Source organism: Macrosteles quadrilineatus, unplaced genomic scaffold, assembly GCF_028750875.1.
Source record: "Macrosteles quadrilineatus isolate MER2022 unplaced genomic scaffold, UCM_ALF_1.0 Scaffold_1__1_contigs__length_201487025, whole genome shotgun sequence".
NCBI lineage: Eukaryota > Metazoa > Arthropoda > Insecta > Hemiptera > Cicadellidae > Macrosteles > Macrosteles quadrilineatus.
In genome coordinates, this window is record NW_026542594.1 from 167,885,767 (window position 1) to 167,902,423 (window position 16,657).

At 34.9% G+C, this 16,657-nt stretch overlaps 1 protein-coding gene across 2 annotated transcripts in view; it reads left to right on the forward strand.

Moving 5' to 3' along the window:
* Positions 1-16,657, forward strand: part of LOC128989355 (Y+L amino acid transporter 2-like) — a 79,656-nt gene that overhangs the window by 47,407 nt on the left and 15,592 nt on the right. For both annotated transcript variants that reach the window (XM_054411245.1, XM_054411251.1), the window contains exon 4: positions 2,368-2,493. In XM_054411245.1, coding sequence (XP_054267220.1) covers positions 2,368-2,493 — 126 coding nt within the window. The remainder of the gene's footprint in view (positions 1-2,367; positions 2,494-16,657) is intronic.

Below are 16,657 nucleotides of genomic sequence, written 5' to 3' on the forward strand. Positions count from 1 at the left end.
ACAGTACAGGGTGCGGCAAAAAACCGAACCATTTTCTGCAGAGCACTGTTCAGCGACAGGTTGTCTGAAAGTGGTGTGAGTATGCTCGTTGGAAAGCCTACACAATGCCATTTTTTCTAGTCATAGAGCAGTGGTCGCCTGAGCTACGTGCGGTTGTTATGGAGTCGTTTTTAAAAAGTATTGAATTCATTCATTGCAACTCAGCAGCATAAGCAGTTTCGTGCATTCTTTCAATTAAGGCGACATGGAGATGTTCCGTTGCAACAATAATGCGGTGGGTTACTAACTTTAGAACAACGGCTTCCGCGTTGAAATGGAAGCTGAAAGGCCGACCAAAGTCAGATCGGATGCCAGACAACGAACATTCGACAGAGTTCGTACTGCTGTGGAAAACAGTCCTCGCAGGCCCACCCGAAAACAAGCGGCTTGCCGAACATGTCTGACTGCTCAGTTACACGAATTTTGAGGTTAATTTTCATCCCTACAGATAAGTTAGAATAATTATCTGTTTAATGGTGTTTATCCATACAGATAATCACGACGGAACCTCTCCATGCCGATTGCCGAATTAATAAATAAAAGCACGGAACTGCCACTGAGTTGCAACATAGACTAAGCAAAACAAGTAGACTCCTCATCCCATTGTAAATATTTTAGCTTTGTTTTCGTGTCTAGTTCATGTACGTCCACACTAATCGCTGGGGTAGACAACATTTTGTTTCTATTATTTTAGGGTTATTTTCATGATTTGTGCTTTACTATATGGTAATATAACTAGAAGACCAGTTATTGTTTATGATTAAATCGTTTTATTTGGTTAAATGAGGTTTTAAATTACTGAAATAACAAGAAACAAAATGTAAACAAAACATAACCTCTACAGCTGGACGTACAGAACTAACAATAAAATACCCCCGCCACGGCAAGCCTGCAGACTTAGCGAATTTCCATTTGCCCGATTGAACTTACCACTAAAATGTCTCCTTAACAATATCACATTTATTCCCTATTTAAATAGAATTAGTTTAACGAGTAGGTTTGCTGAAACAAGGAAGGGTAAAAAATTGTGTTTTTTATGTAAAATGTTAAAAGGTACTGTAGTTTAGTAAGAAATTAATGTTTTTTTCCAAATTTGATCAAAATTAGTTCACAAACAAGTAAACTACAACAGTTGACTTATTCTCAATAAGAATAACATGTGAATTTTAAAATTACAACTTTTTTTAAATTTTTCTCGTAACCATTAGGCGCATAATAACGCTTCAATATACTAAATTATTTGTTTTTTAAGCTCTACAGAATGGTTTAGAAAGAAATTGTGAAATTTTGCGTTTTTAGGGTCAAAAATGGGAAAACCCTATTTTTACCCCATAAACGGACAATCATCACGAATCTCGCCGCGATTAAGATATAGCCGCAATCACAAAGAGTCATGGAAGCTGAGATAATCGCAGGAGATTATCGCGGATGTTGCCACGATTGTGTAAGACGCAAATAACGCGACTGCAATTAGCCTATAATGGTGTTGCCACCATCGCAAGTAACGATCACACATCTTAGTGACGGCCTTTTAGTGAATTTCCTATATAGGGTATAAGCTATCACCGTAGTACTCATGGTAATACCTCTGGACCCGGAATGGCAAGGCGTATAAAAGAAGGTGTGTGCACGCACATCCCCCACTCCTCCAATCAGCCAATCAAGTATTTACTGCTTTACTGTTTTTCGGTTAAATAGTAGTGTTATATTGTATAACACTACTACAGTATATTCATTCAGTGTTGAATACAACGCTATTTTGGATATATAAAACTAAATAATAGTGTTATATATTCAATGCTGATTCCTAATGATTGTCATTCAAAAGTCTTTGGAAAATTATAAGAAAACATATGATTTGGTAAAATAAAATGTAAAATAAACTAAAGGGTGGTGGTGGGGTGGCAGTGGAGTGGGGGAAGAGCCATATTCTGTCTCACTCCCACAGCTCGGTATCTCTCTCTCGCACCAATGCTACGAGGAGGACGCTTTCTAAGCGGCTGACCCATAGTAACAATTTTAACCGAAACAGTGGTGAATAAAGAGAGAAGAACAGCTGTTTATAATTCACATTAAACTCTTGTGAAATTCCTCAACGTTTAATCTATCATAGAACCTTTGCCACGTTCAACACGTGAAGGCTACAACTCCTGCATGGACAAACTCTTTACCCAGAATAATTGATTCCACAAGCATGTCTTTTTCTACTTCTGTCATGTTTTACCTCATTTTACATTGACGCTGTAGGTTAGTAGGCTCCAGCAACACCCACCTTAACCCTTTATTACTTACATTCCCTTGTTGTAATAATCTGTTTCGCTGTTTCAGTGGTTCTCACCTTCATCAATTGTTGGGATGTCAAATGGGCCACCAGGGTGCAGGATACATTCACCTACGCCAAACTGTTCGCCCTCTTCGCCATCATCGTAGCCGGTGCTTACATGCTGTTTACAGGTGAGTACATCACTAAGTTTCACTACATTCAATGATAATACCTAGAACAGAAATTGCATGGATCATGAACATAACAAATGTTTTCATTGGCTCGAATGTCAGTACTATAGCCATAATAGCTGGTTTGGACGTTTTTGACAGTTCCGATAAAATATTACTAAACTAAACATATTACTAATACTACATACATATTACATATAACATATTACTAAAATATTACTAAAATATTATTAATAAACACGTGCTTACTTTTGGGCCAGTGACGTAATTTGTTTATGATTATGATCCATACCGTTTTTGTTTTATCCGTGGATAATGCGGGATTATATTTCGTCACTACGGCTTCGGTGGACTCGCGGCCCGGGCTTAAATTTACAACCTAAAAACCGAGCGAAGTTAAATAGACATTTTTGCCTACGTCATGAACAATATTTTTCGTCAAACTAAATAATTAATTCACATAAATTGGGTATGCCTACATTGTTTACCTTTAGAAATTAGATTCCAAAATGTTTATTTTCTGGTTTTGTTATTATATAGGGACAGCCGATATACTTTTATTTATAATATGCAATACTGTATGTATTACCATTGACTATTGGATAGTCTACCAAACACGTAATCAAGTACTGAATTCTGTTAAATTTCAATGTGTCTTAAAGTCGATTAAGGGGTATATATCTTTTGAGAAATCAATTTAAAATGCCGATAAACAGAAATAAATATTAATGATGAAACGATTTTAATTAATTACAGTATTGTTAATCGGGAATTTTCTTCCAAAATTTGCCGACGAATTTTACGGCTAGTAAACATATTACAATGGATTATTTTTTCCAAAGGAGAAAAGAGCTACTTTAGCCCCTCAAAGCAGGAAAGCACGAATTAAAACATCTGTTTTGCTGCAGTATCTTTGAGGGAAAACACTTTTTGAAAAGGATATTTCCAATATTTACCTCGGAAAATCCTACAGCATAGGTGTTCAAAGTCACATAACCTAAAATAAAGATAATTCAACATTGTAAACCGTTACAAACTAGAATATTTTGTCGTAAAAAACTTTGAGGTATCGAGTTGAAACTGCGATTTTGTTCCTGGTACTTACAACATTAATGGGATTACTATTGAGGGTACAAATTATTTTCACATAGAAAGTACAGTTCAGTTTCAGTTGTTCGATTTGCTATTAAAGCGACCTCGATTTACTTGTTGGCTATCGTTATCCAGTTATCGTTGGCATTTCCTAGCGCAAGAATTTCACTTCTCTTGCCCTTTGCTGAAAAAAACCACCTATATTATTCATTTTACACAGTTACTATTAGGAATTCGATTACAATTTTTCGTTACGGCAGTACAAATGAGCGGCAACAACTAACATCATAGTTTTTCATGAAATTTCGTAAAAACAATACAATTATAAACGTCTAAACTACTTGTATGGCAATTCTTTAATCTCGTCCTCTTTAATTTTGCAATCTAATCCCTTACCGCTGACTATAGTATTCACAACCATACTAGCTAACGTTAAATGAATTTGAATTTGGTATGTTGTATTCTAAAATAAAATCTTAAGAAATACTCTCATTTAATGATTGAATATTGTGTAGATGTACAGTTCTAAACACAAATACCGTATTTTTACAGTCAGTCTTTATGTAGAAACGTATATGCCTAATTGACTTTTGATTTAATTCAAGGTTATATAATTTTACTTACAACATTTTGATTAAATTTTATTTGATTAAATGATTAAATTTTTGACATCAAATTAGTGTTAATCAAATTAATTGCCGAAAGAACCCATCAGTTCATAGATATATGAAAAAGCGTCTAAACAAGCAAACGGTGAAACGTTCAAAAAGTCCAATCTCTCAAAGCACAGTAGTTCGTTTTGTTTCAAGGAAAGAGGTCAACAAATTTCCGAGCTCCTTTCAAACAGCGTCTTTGTAATCAGTAAAACACCAATCTACATTGCCAGCGTAAGAACTTTTAGGCCACGAATGTTTTTTTAAGTAAAAGCTCTTCTGTCGTTAATACCGCATGCGTTCTAGAGGAAAGAGTTATCCTACACTAAAAGTAATATGTTTTCTAGGTTATTGAACAGTTAGGAAAATTAGGATGTGTTTTAAACTACGGGGCCACAACAATATCACCTGTATACATTGCCAATGGGCAGGATTTGAACCCGGTTACCCATGGCTGAAGTCCTCAGGTAGACCCGGTCAGGAGATAGGTTCCATTATACACAGTATAATCATTTTATCAGTCGCACACCATTTCCACATAAGTTGTGAACTCATCAGTGATGGAGTGATATTTTTCCAGAGTATGTTATACAATTGGTTTCATCATTACAGACACATTCCTCATATTTAAGCAAGTTTGTATATCCTCCAACTTATTAAAAAAAATCGTAAACTTGTTTCTGGCCCCATTACTGAGTTGATATACATTGAAGCGACTTTGTTCATAGTTTAGAAGAAACAAACTTCCTCAATCACTGTAATTACGTTCAATTTTGAATGTTTTATGACTTAATGAAATGCTGTGAAAATAAATAAATTTTATCTTAAAAAACTCCAAATCTCCCTAACTCTATCCGTATTATCGTTATAAAGGATTTTTTAAGAATGAAATAGCGATTTTTCTGGCTGCCCAAACACTCCAAAGTCCAAAGTTTTGTTGCCTGGCCCAGATGAAGCTATGATCTCGACATCATTGCGTGAGACTTCTCTGATTGGTCGACAAAAGAGTTCTTCTTCTTCCTCATTGTGCGTTAACCGAGTTCAGCATTCAGACACCACTCCAGTTAATTGCAATTCCCTCCCTGACTTGGCATTCCCCTCTCCAACAACCTAGGTTAAGGCAAAGGATGGGTAATTACCCACTTTGTTGGCAAAACTGTGGGTATTCGATAAAAGTGGGTAATTTGTTGTAATAGCATGTAATTTTTATGTTGTAATGTTTTCATCTTCTATGATTAGTCTATAAATTATACTTCTGAAACTCTGCCTTGATCATTACAAAAAAAGGAGGCATGACGATTATTTTTAATTGTTTTTGACAAATGAGTTGCTATCTTAATTTCCGTTGAGAAAGAAAAACTTTGATCAGATTCCAAACTTCATTGTATACGTTAACGTTAAGTGTAGGGAGTGACAAATAAAGAAAAGCTCCCTGAGCCTACGAGTCCTATCCATTTCCATTTATATACTTGATGGGTGGACGTTGACGACCCTTAAGTTCAGGTGTATTCTGAACTATCAGGACATACCTTAGAGAGGAATTTGGCGTTGTTCATTGGAGGGATTTGAATATGGACTTTCTTTCTGAACTCCGACCCTCTAGGCGGCTAAACTTCACCTCGTTTGGCCACTATCGTTTGATTCAAAGTGTTGTCGAACCCCATAACTTCGCGTGGATCTCCTCGTGTGGCCGGGGCCTAACCGTGCCATGCAATTTAGAGAAGATCAAATATATTTTGTGCGTTATCGTCTAAGAGATTCTTACCATGACAGGCCTGAATGAGTATGGTCATCATACATTTATCTCCTCAACTACTCTACATTACTACGTTGCTTGGCGGCTCGGCTGTATGTTTGAAGGCCGGTAATTCATGTTAACTGTCTAATAACGTGATAACGGTGTTAAACCATAAGGAATTTCGCATATTTAACGACCAGTGTCAGTTTCTATGTCAATGTATCTAGGGTGAAAGAGAATGTGCGAACCAGGCACGTGGAGTCTGCATTAGTTGCTTGATTGCTCCATGCGCAACCAAAGTTAATTGCTCCTGTATTATTGCTCAGCTTCTCCAGAATTGTTTAATTTCTTACGAGTCAATTAACGGGGTTTTCACACTAGGGCAACTTGATCTTTGAGAATGGGTTGCATTTTTAGTAGACATAGGCTACGTTCGCTAACGAACCTTTTACTTGCAACCTTATTAAATTTTGTAGTAAATTAGAGAAAGGAACTGATTGGACTTTCACTAGTTGATCAATACGGCTAACGGGGTAGGTAAGTGGTTATAGTTCACCGAATAATCTGAAGGTCTCTGGTTCAATCCTGAGAAAATTCAGAAGTTTAGAGTAAACCCAAAACTGTCCGGCATTTGCTAAATGATCTTGGCTAATGAAACATACCTAGTTGATTTAAATGTATAACTCCAACGATCATAATCTTCATATTACACTCACCCTGTATACATGCTCAGCTTAAAATGCACTTAATGAGTAACAATGTATTAGAGAAGTTAATTTTAATTAATTACAAGTACTATTATGAGAAGTTTGTAAGATGATCTACGCTCGAAACAGCTTGTGTGATCTAAACGTTGTTGATCGTTGCATTATTTGCAATGCAATTGTTGGGAGCGGACATTTGTTTGACCACGACTATTATAATATCTTGTGGCGAGTCTTCGGATGATATAGCCAAATATTTGACCATCATCTAGTTTTGTTTTACCATACCAAGTAACGCCTTTTGGAATCTATATATTAATAGGCAAGCATGTTTCTTTAAAACCTTTTTTCTAAGCTCGTGTGCATCGCAGGGAAAATCCATGCATACTGTTAGAAAGATATTTGTCTGTAGATTTGCAGGATAACATTATAAATTGAAATAGGGAAAAAAATAAGAACAAAAATGAACTTAAAATTAAAAAAAAACTTACATGGGCCTTATTGGTTGCTATGCTGGTGACAAAATATCACATGTTTTATTTATAGCATGGGGTGAAAATGGAGAAGTCTGTACATTACATATTTTTCACTGGGCGACCTCTAGTATCTGTTATTACGTAAAAAGATACAGTGTTGTCAAAAACTAGTTCATCAAGTGATGTATATCAGGCCTAATTAGCTCCATAAAATCAATAAAATTAAATTTTATCGCATAGTTGTCAAAATATTTCTCCATGACCCAATGCTACCTTGTGTCTAAATAGTTAAACATTGTGAACAAATGAGCTGACAAAAGTATCGCAAACAATGCATTTTTGACACTGTAACTTTCTTATTGTTTCTAGGGGGAAACCAGTCAAACAAAGATGAAATTTTCTTTTCGATGGTGATTTTCCCACAAAAATCACTTCAATAACAAAAAATCTTGTTTTTACAAAAACTGCTCTAACAGTTTGAAATTAAATTTACATTTTTCAATCCGTGTTATAATCCCTGAACAAAATGGCAAAACCCCCAGCAAATTCACAGTTAGTGTTCAAAAGTGATTAAAAGTGTTGTAAATCAATATAGTTATTATACATTTTTTTTCTTATAAAAGTAGTTTGGTGTTCCATTTTGATGTACGTGTAATTAAAGAAAGTATGGTTTAGTTTTAGTGGCACCGTTTAGTATTTTATCTTAAAAATACAATACATGTGTCAATAAAAATAACGAACTTATTTCCAACTTTGGTCAGTAGACGTAAAAAAAGTTTCAGCGACTAATAAGTATAAAAAAACCAAAAACAGCGAATATAAAGAAGTTTTGATTACTGTATAATCAAGTGAAGTAGGTTAAGTTCACATTCGCCCTCAGAAGACGTAAATAAATAATCATTAATTTAAAACTTTTAATGTAGTTCGTACTATGGAATATACACTATTTATTACTAAAATTGTTTCCTTACATTTTTTTCTATTTTTAACTAATATTTCATCAACACCCATTTCGGAACGGCCTTGGATTCACGCTTTAGTAGAAATCACAAGCAAAGTAATTATTTTCACGTATTGCACGCGATATGTCAATAACCGGTGGAGATCGCAACATCCTGATGTCAACAATGGGAACAGCTGATAATAACAATAATCAGCTGTTCAGGTAAAAGTCTGCAGACATAGGAGGATCAGTTGTGCAATTGTCAAACTGGTATTTATAACTAGTTCTGCATGTGGAACGGGTTCATTTTCACTACCGCGCTTTACGTGACAGGACGGTTTCTTACTTTGTGCATTACCGTTAAAAAATCGCGAAGTGATTTTGTGCAGTGGGGTTTTCTCAAGAATTGTGCTTGTGATTTGGTTTAGTAGAAATATTTAGTGATGTGCGAATTTGTAGTTTAATTGGTTAAAAGTGTATTTGAAGTGTTTGCAAATTCTTCACTGTACTAATTGTGTTATCAAGGAAGTGTTAAAGATATCGTTTACAAGATCATGGAAAACAGTAAAAATACATAATTATAAATACTTAAAAATTAAATCTTAAAAAGAAGTTTGAAAATCATACTTTAACAATAATAAAAAAAAGTTTAATTTTATAGTGAAATAGTTAAAAATCTCAAATTTTAGCCAAAGACAGTATATCTATTATAATTTTAAATAATGCAACTTTTTTAATTCTTCAATTAATTTTATACTTTCAAATATGGGAAAATAGTTTCAATATTCAATATAGCGGAGATCATAGTATCTTACAAATAATAAGGTTAAATAGGCCTAACAATTTTTTTGTTAACTGTAATTTACTAGTACTAGAATTTCAATTTCCAATAAATTTCAATTTTCTAGTTTTAAATTATAATCACATTACTTTAAAGGATCATTTTAAATTAAATTATAATTTTATTAACTTTGTTGAATTTTTTTTAGACTTGTTGTTTATTCAAAAAATATGGTTTAAAAATATGAGTAATATTATTCTTGGATTTTAAACTGTTAATATAATGGAGCAAACCACTCCTAAACTTATGTTTTACCCATTCAAATTATTACCCATTTTAAATTACTTAAATCAAACATGTTTATCAAAATATATAAATCAAATTAGTTAATAACATTTCAAGTTTTAAGTGAACATAAGAGGGTAATTTAAAATGATGAAAAGCATAGAGTAGGGTTAGGGTATGTGGATAGTGTACTACATCTTGAATGCTAATCACATAACTGTGTGGTAATCGGTAATCCATTAAATCTTGAAAAAGGTCCAACATGTTATGCATATTGAATACTAGCTGTACCCGCGGGCTTTGCCCCGTTTAACTTCATAAGTATTCGCATGGCTCATTCACGTCCTGGTTGAAGTTCGTTCGCTACGCTCACTCACCTTTAGGTTGGAGCTCGTTCGCTGCGCTCACTTGCCTTCAGGTTAGCTCGTTCGCTACGCTAACTCGCCTCCAGGTTGAAGTTCGTTCGCTACGCTCACTCACCTTTTCGTTGGAAATTAGCTGTTGTCATAAATAAAAAATAAAAATAATCGTGCTGCACCCTGTTGGTAATCCTTGTAACTTTGATGCTATTGAACATCATAGAACAGAACCAACTTGTTTAATTGAAACAGCTGTTAAGATTCATTAATCCCTTTTAAATATGAAAAATCATAAGGTTAACATGGGGAACTACAGAGCCACTGGGGCGGAGCCCGAAAGGGTTTTTGAGATAAGAATATGCTTTAATGTTAATCGGGAATGTGAGCTATCATCATGCCAAATTTCAGCCCAATCCGTCCAGTAGTTTATGCGTGATTGAGCAACACACACACACACACACACAAACTCATAAACTTTCAGATTTATAATATTAGCAAAGATTACATATGCTAACGCAAAATAGATATTGCACCTTACGGCAATTTTGTGCCAAGTCGTTTTTGGATGGGGCCACCTTCACGTAGTTGGGTGGTCCCTCAACAGAGGCGCTGTGTCAAGTCTCGATCTGCATTACCATTCAAGTTCGGGTGGGTTCGGTAATGTTCGTGTGCTCGGGCCTGTACGCAACGCGCTCGCCGACCCGTCGTCATCGTATCTCTAGTTTGAAAGCGCACAGCTGTCATTAATGTACCATAACATTATATCTTTACACAAATGGCAGTTATTTAATTTAAAATTAAAATGTCCACGTAACAAAGAGCTAAAGGATACTAAAGGTTTACTGATATAAACACGAATTAATAAAAATCTTCAAAAATTGCAGTCACAGTGATAGGCTATAATAAGCTTACAATGTTATACTAGTTTGTCTGCATTGAATTTTAACATAGAGAACCTTTTTTACATTTAGAGAACCCTTAACAATTTAAAAATTTATAAATCTTACAAGTTTTAATAATTCGTGACTATTTGTGAGTTCGTCGACTTTTCTGTTTTCGGAATTTTTATCCACAAAGTTTGCTTCCGGATTTCTAGACTCACACACAATATCTTGCTACTATAACTCACGATGGGGAATGTATGGTTAGTCAACTACTACATAGCCATTCACTGGCTACTTGACCTTTTTAAACATAGCAATATAGACATAGTTTGTAGGAAGAACATTTATCTACACAGATCTGCATTTGTTTTCAAACTACGTATTCTCGCATTATTGGTGTTTTGTAAGTGCCGTTTGCAACTGAGCTTTGAAGAAAATGTAGATCATAAGATATAAAATATAGATTTGGATTGTTTTATATAACAAATCTTTCAACTGACGACTATATAAAATAAATTTAAGAACCAACAGTGGAACCTTTAGTGTACATAAATTAAAGAGGTTATCTACCACGTAAAAACGATATTTAGGTTGGAAATTGGAGGTCAGTCACACACTCGCAATCACACGAAAGTGAACTAAACCGAGTGACCCGACATCCCAATTTACTGGTATGGCCTGTTTTAAACATTATATTAAACAATAGGTCGAATACTTTGTACCGGAAGCCTGTAACTACATTTTTTACAACAGGCATTTCGTTCGCATTCCCAGTATAGCTATTCATGGTAAGTTCCTGAATCAACATTAAGACATTGTATTGGCGTAGCCTGGTTTGGATTGGAGTGCCCTGGAGCAGAAATTGGCAAACCACCCCTCTCCAAAATTGAACCCCATAAATACATAGCCTAGGATACTTTATTTCCCTCTTAGTGGTCTTCGTTGATAAACCACAACGTTCAATGTACGTCTATTTTCAATTGACAATAAATTACCAATTATTGCATAATAGTATGATGAAGGTAGTTAATAATATATTTCGGAACTCCATCATAACTGTTTTTAGGCAGACTCTAAGATAATGAGACATTGACAGTAGAAATACTAGTGAATGTATCGCTATGTGATGAAGGGGCTGCCGCGAGACGGTGATGGTGATCGTCTGTAGAGGCAGTAATGAGTGCAGACTGCTGAGTGACAACTGGTACTGTATACATCCGTAGTTTGTTAAAATTATATAACTAGTCATGTTCGTACAGCTTCCTTTTTACTTCTCAGATTATTTATAAAGCAGTTAGGTTCAAAAGGCAGTTCACACACTAAACGTGAATGTAAAGCAGTGCCGGGAAGGCATTTCCGTTTTTTTTATTGCCGTGTTTGCCATTTATTACATAGCCTACACTCGTCTTAATACCTGGTATTGTTCATGAAAATATCCACATCATAATACAATAGTTATTCACCACACATAATACTAACACTTCTTCACTCTTTCTAATCCATTAATAAACCTCCTGTTACTTACATAAGCAAACAACCACAAATAAAGGTTAACCATAACAATAAACAATAACAAAAAATACGTACATGACAGCTGGTCATGTCGGCAGTGAAGTTTTAGGTTGTGAAGACATTCGCTAGGCTTCGCATGGAAATTGATATCACAAAAATGGCTTGGCTGCAATATCTATTTTGCGTTAGCATATGTAATCTTTGATATTAGTAAGATATTATATTTAATTTCTTTGTATCAGCTGTCTGAAATTGTGATACATGCAGTTTAGAAGTTATTCTTGTTTACATTTAAATGTCAAAGCAAATGTAAACAAACATTGTTAGTGTTCTCATCGCAGCCATGGAGACCTATCAATATTTACTTTTAAAATGTTCACCTCAGAGCTTTTAAAGCCAAAGGGGCAAAGCCTACGGTCAGTATCGAAATGTGAGTAGTCCTATAATGGTCCTTGGTATGGTAGGTATATTTTTGTAAAATTTAAGCCCAGTTGGTTTAGTAGTTTTTGCACCTATTAGTAATACACATACAGACAGACACCATTAGATTTTTATATAATAGTATAGATTTATATTTTTTTTGTTTTAGGCCTAATGAAAACAAAAGATGATCAATTTCTTTCAAATTGTAGTTTGTTACGAATAATATTGGAATAACATTGGTTCTTGTGCTATACTCTCACATTGATGTTCACTCTCCAAGAGTTCTTCCAACTCATGGAATACAAGTTTTTTTTACCAGAATCTATCCTGGGTGTTTCAGAAATAAATTCGAAGAAATCCGACTCCTTATAAAGATATTGAGCATAAATGGTTAACAATTCTTTACAATGTTTAGCTTCTCAGTTCTATGGATGGAAAATATCACTTGTAAGACACAGTGTATTTCGCTCCGTTTATATATTTTTATAATTAAGTTATAGAAAGTTATTTTTGTCAGCAATTTTTTACGAAGCTAGTGGGATAAATAAAATACCATACCTGTAAAAGTGCAGTGAAGAATTTGTAAAAGTACTGTGATTTAAACAGAAAATACAATTTTATTTTTCTGACAATATTACAGGTCTATAATGTGATGAATCAAATTATATTTTTACAAAAGAAGAACCCTAGACAATTAGTATACATTTAAATTATATCAGTTACCACAATGAATACAAACTTTCTTAAACTGCTGGTAATTTTCCTGTGTAGTTCGCTCACAGTGTGTGAAGACATAGAGGAGAATGACCGTGAAAAACGAACAATTGGACTACTTTTCCGATCTTTCGTAGATACATTCCAAACCCAACGTCAGCCAGCCCCAATGGTGTATTCCTACCAGCCTCCGAGACAATCTAGACCACCTGCGCAAGCTCAGCAAGCTCAATCAACAAAAGCAGATTTGCTTTCTTCATCAAAAAATCTTTTCCAGCAGAAGAAAAATCTTTTCAAGCCAACGCAAGCCCCAGACGTAGAGTTTATAGCGCCTTCCAAACGTCCGCCTCCAGTAGTGACCCAAGCTCCTAGTCCTGCACCGCAAGTAGCAGCTCCTGATCAAGCCAATCAAAATCAAGTTCCTCCAAATTCTCAGATTCATCCAGCAAATCCATATTTGAATTTGGCGTCTCTTCAACAGCAACATCCCTTAGCTCCTTTGGCAGCTCAAATCCTTATAATTCCTTTCCAAGGGAAACAAATTCCTGGAATGACCTTTCCAGTTGAGGTTGAACCACGAATTCCTCCACCGGCTGATCAACATTTCAATTATCAAGCTGAGATTTATCTTCACCCTCCTCAGAACGGAGTGCATCCTCTACTTGGTCAATATCCTGCACAGTATTCTCCTGGGAATGGATGGCACGATGCGAGTGATCTTCTCTCGAGAGGGCTTCAGTCAAACTATGAAAACGATGCAAGAGAAGAAGCTGGGGTTATTAATTTGACAAAAACAAATCAACCTGAACGACCACCGTATGACTCAAAGGTTGAGTCTTCATCTAGCGGAAACTCCGTTCAACAACATTCTAGTGAAGGAAATCACTCCGACAATCCAAAAGAAAATATGGAGAGTAGGCAAGACAACGATGTTCTAAGATATTACGAAGGGCAGAGGCAAATTTTGGGACAACCACTATTCCTCCCTTATTTCCATACTGAAATAGAAAATGCAGGGAGATTTTATCAACCACAGACACAGAGTTTTCTGTTTCCTTACCAAACAAATGGATTTAATTTCCTAGCGGAAAAGTTACCCCAAACCCAAACTCAAAATGATAAAAAAGTTGCCAAAGATGGTCAATCCCAAAACATCGGTGCAAAACAAATAAAAGCAGTAAGCTCTTTACCACCACACAAAAATGTGGTTAATATACATGACTACCTACCGCAAAGGCAAGGTTACCAGAAGTACCCTGAAGGCACCGGAATCTACCAGTATGAGGAGGAATCATCACAGGGAAGATACAATGAAAATAATATTCAATACCCAGAACAGCAACAAAGTCAAAGGTATCAAGAATACGGTTATGATAATAATCAGCAGTATCAATATCCAACAAGGATCGGAATGGTTCCAAACTCTTTTTCTAAGTATCAGCAGCAAACATTACAGCCATCACAGGATCAGGGAGGTCATGGCTACAGCGTAGAGTCACAGGACCTTCAGAGAACAGCTGATGTCTACTACAACGGGAATAACTACAAGAGGTCAAACAAAGATGAGAGTGTGAATTAGTTTATCAATGTGTAAATAAATAATTTGTATCCAAGCTGTATTTATTTACCTGCTAACATGGGTATGCACAGGTGTGGGGGGGGGGTCGTCATTTGAGGTCAGTTTTACATTTCTCTTAAAGTAAGTATCTTCCCCTAATACTTCTTGACACCTGTGTTCATGATAACTGTAATAGGAAACTATATTTTACAACAAAATTCACTATATATTTTTAACACAAAATATTTACAACAATATGTTAATTTCCATTATAAAACTAGCTGCGGCTTTGACAGATCTATCAATAAGCAAAAGTAGAACCCTTGACTATTAATACAACAACTATAGTTCGGCCGCTTAGAAAACGACCTGCGCGCTAATGCTAAACCAATGCTGGAGGAGGTCCCTTTCTAAGCGGCCGAACTATAGACATTCCATCCCAATGTTAAAGCTGTAGCCAGGTTTTTAATCAAATTTGTCTTAGTTGATGGGAGCCACCTACAGATTGCGCTGATATAAATTAATGATTTCTGCCAATTACACGATGTTTTTTTAACAAGTCAAACTAAAGGAATGACTTATGAGCTGTAGCAACTGTTGTGACCCAGCAACTATGTCAGTAACAAAAAAATAAGGTACAAAATAGAGTTTTAGACACTATATGTGACTGGCTCACACAACTACATTATTTTTTAGTAAAAAATTGGCGACAGCTGATCGATATAGATGGGATGTCTTCTTCTGTATCCAATAGTCAATGGTAGAACTCATCGAGCAAGTTTTCATTTAGTGAAGTGAATTGTGCTTTTGCAACTTTAATTGGAAATTCATCACTATTATCACTTGAATTAAGTCATCAAGGGTTGTTGCGATACAAAGTCCTTTTGAATAAGGGAGAGTTAAAGTTCAAATAAATTATATGCTCAAGCTTTTAAGACTATTACATTTTAAAGTCACATTGATTTTATCATTTCAACTACCTTTAATTTTTGTGTGTTATCTTAAATTATTTTTAGCGAATTTCCCTATAGGGAAGTAGCTATTACCGTAGGTCTCATGGTAAGACCTAAGCCCGGGACCGATTTACTTTTTCATTTTGATGTCCCCAGAGGCCAAAAACACCATTCGTTCAAATTTTTATATATCTATATATAGAGATATATATATATATATATATATGTGTCCATCCGCACGATAACTTGAGTAATTTTTGTCCGATTTTGATAAAATTTGGTTTAAAGGTGTAAGGCGGGATAAACTTGAATGAGTTCGCGAACCAGCATGATCGGACTATGGGAACGGGGGTTTATGGGGGGTTTTATGGGGTAAAAATAGGTTTTTCCCATTTTTGACCCTAAAAACACGAAATTTCACAATTTATTTTTAAACCATTTTGTAGAGCTTAAAAAAGCCAATAATTTAGTATATTGAAGCGTTATTATGCGCCTATTTGTTACGGAGAAAATTCAAAAAAATTGTAATTTTGAAATTCCCATGTTATTCTTATGGAGAATAAGTCAACTGTTGTAGTTTGCTTGTTTATGAACATATTTTGATTGATTTTGGAAAATACTTTTATTTCTTACTAAACTATTATCAATTTATAAAAAAAATCTTTTTTATCCTCCCTGTTGCAGCAAACCTAAGTACTCGTTAAACTTATTCTATTTAAATAGGAAATAAATGTGCTATTTTTATGGAGACATTTTAGTGTAAATCCAATCAGGTTAATGGAAATTCGCTTAGTCTGCAGGTTTGTTGCGGCGGGGGTATTGTATTTTAGTATGTTATACACATACAATGAATTTACCAACTGAAATACTTTCTTAATCTTTTATATTGTGGCATTGTGGGATTGTTAAAAATTACAAAAGTTGTAAATGTTTGCTACCATGGATTTATAGATCTTAGCGCTCTCATTGTAATTTCAATCAACTGATTAATTATTTATTTAGGTTCATGACAGTTTTAAAGGTAAAATATTTCAGATCTTTTGTCGAAATAAATGAATTTTCAACTTTCATACCAAGGTCCAAGAGTTA